The sequence below is a fragment of the Prinia subflava genome, chromosome 1 (assembly GCF_021018805.1).
Source record: "Prinia subflava isolate CZ2003 ecotype Zambia chromosome 1, Cam_Psub_1.2, whole genome shotgun sequence".
NCBI lineage: Eukaryota > Metazoa > Chordata > Aves > Passeriformes > Cisticolidae > Prinia > Prinia subflava.
In genome coordinates, this window is record NC_086247.1 from 109,952,706 (window position 1) to 109,962,968 (window position 10,263).

The following is a 10,263-nucleotide window of genomic DNA, read 5'->3' on the forward strand; positions in this document are numbered from 1 at the left end:
ATTCAAAGAAATGCTTGGTAAGAGACTGAGAAAAGCTGAAAAAAATCTGACTTGCAACAATGGATGTGTTGCTTTGAATTGTCCATACCTGTGTTCACACACACAAGATGGAGGCAGCAGGGAAGAGGTGAGACAGCATTAAGATGGTCAGTCCCAGATTAGTGTGTTGGAATTTCAGACTGAATAAGAGACCAATTCCTGCAGGAAAGATCTTGTCCTAACAGCGTTGATAAACAGCACATTACCATTGCCCCACAAACAGCCCAAGGGGACTGGGCTTGCCTGCAGCCACACGCAAGACCTGACCAAATCTGGCCTCCCAACAGCTCTGCTTATCTGCAGCTGGGGTAGAGCTAATTGTAGATATCCTGCAGGTGCTGACAATAAAGTCACACAACGCAGTACTGGGGCTGCCAAGTGCCACAGCAATTCACACTCTCTGGGGAGTCTCTCATCCAGCTGTAAGATGCAGCTGCGAGCAGACCAAGTATGTTCCCCTTATTCAGCTGCTGTAACTGTGAATGGCAGAGGCCCTCTGTTGGTGTGCAATACTCTTCATCAGCAAATAACATGCCACACTGTGCTAGCTGACCAGACTGAGCTATGGGAACTAAAAGCTATAATCAACAGAATCAAACACATGAATAAAGCCAATGAATCTGTGGGAACAAGGGACTATTTTTGAAAACCAACCTACCACAGGTCCTAGTTTTAAGTAGTAGTGGTAGTTGTTGTTATTGTCAGCCAGATTGTTGTGGGCAAGTTTTGCAGGAGCATATTTCAGAATTAAAAAAATTTGATGAAAAACAGGCAAGTCCAGCAACAGGTTTGAGACTGTTTCCCCTATTCTTATAACGCGAAATTATGAAAAGGTTTGGAGTCTCCAGTGGGTTAAGTAACATGTAACATACAGCAACCAATACAGGCCTCATGAAGAGATACTTAAAATATCTATTAATTTTAGTATGTAGATTGTTTATAAATTATATATTGAAAAAATAATTTGACACAATACCTTGTTTCAGAACTATAAGAATTCAGTATGAAAGCAGATATTTTTATCCAGGAAAGTTAGGCAGTAATTGAGAACTTGTTTTAAGTGTAGTGGAAACAGTATTAGAAGCAGCTATTTCTACTGACTGTGTAGGGGGTTTAATACAGTCAGTCCATCAAGCATGGGAGGGTGAACATACCCTTAGAATATCCTTCAGGGGCCTTTAATTTTGACCCTAAGAATCCAGCCTTTAAACAGCTGATTGGAACAGCTGATTAGGAAAGGAAGAGAAAAATCTATTTGTATTGTGGAATAAAGATTAGTCCCTCAAGCAGAGAAGGGCTGACCAAGGAAAACAGTGAGCTTTTCACTCTTTACTGTCTCCCCACAGATCTGAGGGATAACTCAGAAGCTGTGATTCCCTTGACTTCCGTTAAGGAATGGCAGCCTCCAAAGAAAGACATCATTGTGCTTTTCATGTTTTAAAATCTTTTAAGGATACCAAGGAGTGAGTGCAGAAAAGGCACCCCCTTTAGTGCCTTCACTGATGGGATGAGATCCTCCAGAACCCTACTAAGAGATGTCAAGGTGAGGCAGGGGGTTGTACTTTATCAAGTATCTTCTCAGGGGTTCTCTCTATGGGGTTCTCTGACATTTGGTAAGGCACCATCCCTTTCTTGCTTTCTGTGTTTTTCCTACCTCCTGTGTCATTTCTTTGATGTCCAGAAGGATCTAGAAAGCTGCTCACAGTGCAGCTTCACTTTAACTCTAAAAGTCAGAGAAATCAACTGCAAGGAAGGAAATCGATAAGAGATCAGATTTTATCAGAATTTTCTAAAGCTTAATTTCAAAACGTAAGTAACAGTGCTGCTTTAAAAGATGAGACTCACTATGCAGACTAGGTCCTGGTCCTATGAGAGGGATTAAAATAAAATACACAGTCCAGAAGACCAAATGAAAGAAAAATAGGATCGATCAACTATCCTGAAACATAAGGACTGCAAGACACCAGAAAGTGCAGGTAATTCTGAATAGAAGCACAAACTTTATTCAAAGGCTCCACATTTTGTTAAAGGATAGAAAAAAATAAATGAAATTTAATGACTCAAAAATGTAAAGGGATGAACCACATGTAAACTGTTCTTGATTCAAACAGGTTAGCTAAAAGAAAAAGATAAAATAATTACATAAAACTTTTTCTAAAACTACAGCTGTGGGTAGTGAAACTTCAACTCCTAGGAGGATCCTCTAGAATTTCAACATATCTGCACGTCTCAAGAGTTAGAAAAGTAACGTCTAATGATCCATTTTTAGAAAAAAGAGAACAAGAGAACTGCTCCTTCATTTTTTTTTAAATGAGAACAGATCTTTTTGCTAGAAAATTTCAAACTGATACATCCTTCTTCACACAGGAAGAGATGTTTTTGACCTTCATCTTGTGACAGACAAGTCATTTTAGCATTACTCGTGTTGTAATACAGGACATCACCTGCACCATAAGATACATGGTAAGTCATCTTTGCCTCTTTTTCTTTTTTTTAAAAAAACCATTTAGTAGCTACTTAGGTAGTATGATGTCTTAAGTGAAACATACTAGTGGAAATCTGCAAGTGTACTCATCTTTAAAACCTACCCTGACAAAATGCATGTATTACATGGAATACACTAGTTTTAAAGGACAAAATCACTAAAATACTTGAGCAGAGGATCTAGGATACAAAAGAAATAAGTCTCTAGTGATTGATCTGAGTAAAAAACATAATGGAGTATGCCTCCCTGATTTTTGTCTCTGAAAATGTTGTGCAGTGATAGAAATATGGATCTTAAAACTGTAACTTCAAAACAAAACATTTGTTTGAATGTTATTTCAGAGTACTTATGTTTCTCACAGGATGACTACAGAAAAACCAGTGTTGTATTTTGGACACTGACTCATTGGATCCTGTTTACACTCAGCGTAACTTAGCACTTTACTTCCATCTGCCGCAGCCTTATAATTATTACCATTTTATGGGACTATGCCAATGAACTGAAACTCACTTTAATAAAATCTTTGCCTCTTAAAACACAGAAATCTGTGATCTGAAACTCAGCATGCAACAGTGACATGAGTTTATTCACCTTTTCTATGGTGAGCCTTTCTTTTAAAAAATGCTTGCCTACTAGTCTCCAGCAGAGCAACAGAATTTTTATAGCAGATTGCAGGTTTCTAGAAATATTGCATTTATCTAAACTGTACTCAAAATAATACAGATTTTGTTTTGAAATATTCTTTCTTCAGAAATTTTTGTTGAGTACTTTTCAGGGTTTTTTAATGAGCAGGAAACCTAAGCCTGGTCAGATCCTTCTAGTCAGGTGAACAATCTGGTCTACTTAGGTGAACTGATTAACCCAGTGAAATATTTCAGCTGGAGGCCAACAGTGTCTCCTAAAACAGGAAGATTATAGGATAAAGCACAAACCTGCTTACAGTTCTTTTTTCTGGTTTCCAAATCAGTATTTTAGTCTTCATTGTCAGCATGTGCTGGATACTATACACAATTCAGAGTAGTAAATTCTTCTGCAGAGAGACTTCTGAAGCAAAGGCTGGGCTAGAGGAATGGACCTTGGTTAGCAGAAGCAACTACTGGAAAAAAAGCACCATAACTTAAGCATGCAAAAAGAGTTGTAAGGAAGAAGACAAGATGCAGGGAAGATGTGGTAGTCATTCCAGGAAGGCAGAGGAAAAAGAGGGATGGCACTGGGATAGCAGTTAATGGGAAGAAGGGTCTGTCACAAAAAGAATTCTCACTGTAATATCAAGGCAACATTTTGCCATGATATTTGCATGAATCCTATCAATCACCTACTAATAAAATCCCACTCCGAGTTTATGAATTAGTTGTTTTCAATACCTATATTTATGCATGACAATCTCACAGGTGCAAAATGAGCAACACAGGAAGTGCTGAGTCTGACATCCCACAATCCCAGTATAGAGCATGGCTGACTGTCACATTGTAAATGAGGATATTTAGCTATGTGCAGGGATACACTGTCAGGGCATGCAACATGAATCTAGCAGGTCTAGTCGAAGGAAATCTTAAATATTTACTTGGGTAGGCCCAAGTCTATTCATGTTTTGAAGTAAAGAATTTAATGTTTTAGGCCAATGAGTGTTTTATAAACTCACTTTTTTTAAAGTGTTGCTGAAAGTACTTAAGGTCTATAAACCCTTAACTACTTTAAAATCAAGTTACTTACTGACAACAGACAAAGCCACAGTCACTTCCTTTTCCAACAAAACCAATACTTCTGCATTGTAATAACTACATAGTATGACTATGGAAAAAAACTGTTTCACAGAGACTGTCAGAGTTTCCTAAAAGACAGTCTTTGAAGAGGTTGACAGCACTTATTTGTCATCAAGAAATTGTATCTGGGCAAAGCTGACACCCAAACAATTACAATTTTCTAATATTCTCTTACTCCTCATTCTCCAAAAGAAAACTTTACACCATACTCAACATACCAAAGTAATGCCTCAACATGGATGTTGTCGTTCTTATTATTCCTAGGAGCAGAGCTGGTAGCCAGACTCAAAAACTTGGGGAAAGAGCATGAAAAAGTTTTGCAAAAGCAGCATTTCTTTTTGTACAAGGTGCAGATTTTGTTCCAACAAAGTTTCCCCTTTTGGACAGATGCATATCTGCTCTGTGCAGCATAAGGATCGCCATCAGGAGCTGGAAGCAGAATCTCATTTTTAAGGTCACAGACCTAGCAAATAGCCCCTTCCCTAAGACCTCAGGTTAGGTTTAGCTGTGTCAACCACTTTGACACAGATTAAGAACACTGGCATTTTAAGCAATTTGTTTCTACAGCAGAAAATAGTCCTTTCTCCTGAGAGATTTTATCTACAGATGCAAAGAGATGCTTTGGGGATTTCACAAGGTCTAAGTTAGTCCCTTTAACCAGAACGGACCACTATGAGCTTGTACCAAAAAGCAGAGCAGGGGCACGTCTCTCAGCCGCTCCAGCCATGGCCTGAGTTTCTTCAGTGACATTTAGACTTGCAGAGCTCAACTGCAGACAGAATGAAACAGTGGTGGTTTTGAGGCTGTGGTCTCTGCAAAAGATGCCTGCAATCACACAGGGCAGAACACACCACTGAAAAACACTGCATTCAGGAAAGGAGTGAACACTGGTGCACAGAATGAGCACCCAGGGATCACACAGCAAGCTGGGGCAGAGGCACTGCCTGAACTCTTCTGCCATGGGCAGCACTCTGTTGCCTTTATCTAAGAACAGGCATGACCTTTCCAGGAAGAGGCTGATTTCAAAACCAACACTGTGCCATGGGCAGCCGCCTGTCTGCCATGAAGTGTCTGACAAAAGCTGTCATGATGGCACAGGAAGAGCAGCCCTTTAACCAAACAGCAAGGAGCTCTCTTTGAGTGGCTACCCAAGGCATTGGTTGCATTTCCTCACTAGGTGACCAGGGAGCACTTCTGGTCCCTCTGACACCCATCTTCATAAAATCCTCTGCCTAGCTTCTCCTGGGACACACAGGAATTCTTCCATGTTCTCTGGGGGTGTGTGAGAAGAGAATTCTCTGAGCTTTTTGGAGATCAAACTACACAAATCTATGCTTCTGCTCTTGGCTCACAGTCCTACCAGGGACTTGGGAAAGGGGAGGCTTTCGAGATTGGAGGGGCTGACATCACAGTCACAAGCGTTTCCCAGGTATAGCAGAACTTGTCTGAGGGCTTTCACAGCTCTGCTGCTCACTCACCTCTGTGGCCCTGGGTCCTTGCAAGGGAAGGCCAGTCTCTCACAGTGCTGAAATCAAGAATAGTCATGGCTCAGATTCAATTCACAATTCCTCTGTGTCTGATTAGGCCAGGCACGTCTACTGAGGAGGAAAAATGCACAAGACAATGTACACATGGGAAATGACACACAGCACACTTCCAACATGCACCAGGTTGGATGTATAGATGAGTTTCCTGGGAGCTCCGCAATCTCATTCTCTTGACATTGTAATGCTTGTATGCTCATCAGCAAAACTCCTTTCAGAAGAGAACATGTTTCATTCTCTTCACTGCAAAGCTTGGAGATTCCTCTAGTTTAATGGCTTTTTTATTTTTTTCTCCTTTTCAGACCAATACACCATGGGAAATGAAACCACAGACTTCACTGACTGGCCACTAACAACAGAGATTGACTACAGTGATTCGACACCTTGCCCTGCAACTGAGGAAAAGCACTTTGCAGCCAAATTTTTGCCCCCTCTTTATTCTTTAGTGGTGATATTTGGCCTGACAGGCAACATGCTTGTTGTCCTTATCCTGGTCAAATACAAGAGGCTGAAGAGTATGACTGACATCTACCTCCTCAACTTGGCCATTTCTGATTTGCTGTTTGTATTTTCTCTCCCATTTTGGGCTTATTATGCAGCTCACGACTGGATTTTTGGGGAGGCGCTCTGTCGAATTCTGTCAGGTGTCTACCTCCTTGGCTTCTACAGCGGCATCTTTTTCATAATCCTGTTGACCCTGGACAGGTACCTGGCCATAGTGCACGCTGTGTTTGCTTTGAAAGCCAGGACGGTTACCTACGGCATCCTTGCCAGCGTTGCCACTTGGGCTGTTGCTGTTCTTATTTCTGTCCCAGGGGTAGTATTTCACAAAACTCAGAAGGAAAGTTCAGGCTATACTTGCAGTGCTCATTATCCATCAGAGCAGAGAAATACATGGAAGCAATTCCTCACTTTAAAAATGAACATTCTGGGACTTTTTGTCCCAATGTTAATTATGATCTGCAGCTACACACAAATTATAAAGACATTACTGCAATGTAGGAATGAGAAGAAACATAAAGCAGTCAGGCTTATTTTTATTATCATGATTATCTACTTTGTTTTCTGGGCACCATACAACATTTGCATCCTCTTGCGTGATTTTCAAGGTGTGTTTTCCATCTCTACTTGTGAAGGAAATGGTCAACTGCACAAAGCAATCCAAGTGACAGAAACAATCTCAATGATCCATTGTTGTATCAACCCTGTAATTTATGCCTTTGCTGGAGAAAAATTCCGGAAATATCTTCGCAGCTTTTTCCGAAAGCAGATTGCAGTCCGCTTGTGTAAATACTGTCCTGTTTTCTATGCTGACACAGCTGAACGAACGAGCTCCACCTACACACAATCTACTGGAGAACAAGAAGTTTCTGCTGCCTTATAATTTGTGTCTAGTGAAAAAACAGAATTGACTCTTGTGAGATCAACTCTGGGATGAAAGCCTGCTGAATTTCTCCTGGATATTGTCTCTAAGGCAGGTGAGAAAAAAATCACGGAATACATATTTACCAAAGTTTGAATTCACTCCCAGACTTGGGTATTTGTAATTACATGAAAAGGATGTAACAAGTTACCTGATTGGGGACCTGAGCTAGCAGGATTTTTGAAAGTGAACTAGAGGTTATAAAGGTACACTAGTTCTTCGGAAACATTTCTTGACTGTACATTACACAACGTATCTCACTCATTTAAACTCAGTCTCAGTCATATTTTTGACTATGTTTGGTTGTGTATCTTTATAAATAATGCTAAATTGCTAAGGTCTCTCACACAGCATGGAATGGAAAATTTTATACACTTAGAATTGGCTCTGATATTTCATGGTATATTTTCCTTTGCGTATGGTTGAGTCCTAACCACCTAGATCTTTCTTATAATAGTTCTAACTACTAGGGGTATTAGGAATAACTTTTGAGTTTGATACTTCTGAAGACTCTTTTTTACTCATCTGCTGTTTTATATGTTACTCCTTGTAAAAAGATAATATAATTGAGCTATCATTAAAAAACTAATGTCCTATAACTGATTAGAAAATCAGTGTGGTAACAGTATTTTAAAAATAAAGTGTTTCACAAGGAGCTTTAACCAGGTTGGATCAAATGTGAAGAGTGAGTCAACAGTATTTTAGCTCTTTAGTACAGTGATTTTGCTCGCCATTTTTTGTAGCCTACATAACAGAAAAACTTAAAAAAAAATTAATGCAGGCATAATGACTGCCAAATCACAACAGTGTTAGAGGTATGAAAATTGTTTCCGAACTGGATTGACACCAATGTTTTTAGAGATAACTGTATGTTATAAAAATTTAAGATAACAAAACCTCTGAATAAGTAAAAGTATTACCTGTTCTACAGAGTCAAGGGCATAGAGCATTTTTGTTTTAGAAGCTGGTATCATTTGGGAGGCTGTGAAAATATGTTTTTTTGCCATTTGGGAGTTTTATAGAGAGCATGAACTTCCATAATTAGTAAGACTGGTGGTTAGATGTGACTGATTCTGCACAAAGCTCAGAACCTGTAAAGCATGGGAACACATAGAAAACATGAAATAAATACTAGGATACTGAGGTGTTTAAGAACACATCATAATCACAGTAATTATTCACTTGGGGCACATTCTCCTTCTAACACTTCTGATATTTCTCCTAAGACATATGGTATTGGACAACTTTGGAGACAGAAAATAAAAAGTGAGTATTTTGTTTGCTGTTCCTATCCAGAAGGGCAATTTCTGTTTCTCAACTTCTCTAGACAGTTTTAAAAATAATATTTTCAAAGAAGCAAATATTTCAAAAAGTCTAAAGGAAATTTTACAGTGGAAAGTGCTTGTGAAAGCAGGAAGTGAAATAGGGAAATCTTTATTTATCAAACCTCTTGTTTTGAGTTATTTATTTTCTCATATTAAGCACCACTTTGGAACTACATCCAAACAGAAGTATGCCACACTTCCTCATTTACAAGATTTTTATCTGCATACTCTTCTTCAAGGCCCTGTGCATCAATTACTTTCTGGACTTCGTACATGCTTTTTAAATGGGTAAATATATCAGCATAATGACAAATACACACCTTCTAGTCAGGCTGGCTTTTTCTTTTTTTTAAACTTATAGAATACATTTATGAAAACAATTTTATATTTTTATTCTACTCTTGGCAAGACCTTTTTGCTTGGTCTTGAAAACACCTTGCCTTTCTCTGGAGGGCTTTGATGCCAGACACAGTAATGCATCTTTGTCTGCCCTTTAGGAGCAAAACACAACAAAACGTGTGTGAGCACACTGACAAATTTTCTGAGAGGCATGTCAAAACTGCCCTGATCATTCTACAGCATGGACCTCTAATTGTGGAACTTTCTAAACAACAAGCAGCTTCCAGAGGAAAGAGGTGGAACTGATATGGGTGGCCCAGTGGATTAGCAGTTTATCAAGAGTTTCCATCACTTCCATCACACTTCAGCACATGAAAACAACTCATATTTCAGCTACTACAATGAATCGTGATCCACATTCAAGGAGACAATTGCAAACACAGTATTTGGTTGCACTGCTGGTACATTCAATTAAGGACTCTGCTAATAACTGTAATAATGCTTTGTATTATACCATTCATTAAAGTTGATTAACCTTTTTGTTAGACTTCTTAATCCTTTCCCACCCCCATTCCCTTATTTTTGGAATAGCCCAGAAGAATGAAAAAGGAAAATAAATTCGTCTTCACAACACTGAAAGAACAGGCAGGACAAAATTGGGGTTTTACAAGTGGACTAAGAACTAACAAAATCAAATAACACAGGACCATCAAGATAACTCCAGTGCTCTTAACTGCGTGTCACTAATAATCTAATAATAAATATGATATTTTGGTTGTCATTACATTTGATTTTGTTTACATTTACCAATGGGAAAAGCAGTATCTCAGACAACCCATACTCATCCTAGATGATTGATATTAGTGGTCTTAAAAACAAATAAGCATATAGAAGAATTCCAATGTATTTAGTGACGTAAGTAATTAGGTCACATAGCAAATATCTAACAATTATAGTGGGCTTGTGCACACACTTCCATTCATTCTTAAGATTACAGTGCCATCATGTGGTCTTGCTGTAAAGTTCGATGCCAACAAACATGCACTACTCCGGCAGGCTTTGGGTGCTTTCCACAAAACATTTTTTAGGATGAACTTCTTCACCGAAAGACAGAATGGATGATTAGGTATTGGAATGGGCTTCCCAGGGAGGTGGTGATATCACTATCCCTGGAGGTGTTTAAGGACAGACTGGATGGCTCTCAGTGCCATGGTCTGGTTGACAGGGTGGTGCTGGGTCATAGGATGGATTCAATGATCTCTGAAGTCTTTTTCAACCTAATTGATACTGTGATCTCTTTTCCTAAGAAAATCTTCTCATGGAATGGCTCCCCTCACTAAAAGCA

General features: G+C 39.1%; 1 protein-coding gene across 3 annotated transcripts; it reads left to right on the top strand.

The window, feature by feature from the left end:
- The first annotated feature begins 1,879 nt into the window (after positions 1–1,879).
- LOC134562865 (C-C chemokine receptor type 5-like) lies at positions 1,880–9,656 on the top strand. Of its 3 annotated transcripts, none has more exons than XM_063420497.1 (3): positions 1,880–2,015; positions 2,407–2,502; positions 6,134–8,585. In XM_063420497.1, the coding sequence occupies exon 3, from the start codon at positions 6,145–6,147 to the stop codon at positions 7,213–7,215; it is 1,071 nt and encodes a 356-aa protein (XP_063276567.1). In that variant the 5' UTR covers positions 1,880–2,015; positions 2,407–2,502; positions 6,134–6,144; the 3' UTR covers positions 7,216–8,585. The 3 variants fall into 3 exon arrangements, 2 of the variants coding, with proteins under 2 accessions (XP_063276567.1, XP_063276558.1); XR_010083273.1 differs by lacking the exon at positions 1,880–2,015 and adding an exon at positions 9,077–9,656 and having other exon boundaries at positions 2,377–2,502; positions 6,134–7,309; XM_063420488.1 differs by lacking the exon at positions 1,880–2,015 and having other exon boundaries at positions 2,377–2,502.
- Positions 9,657–10,263: the final 607 nt, after the last annotated feature.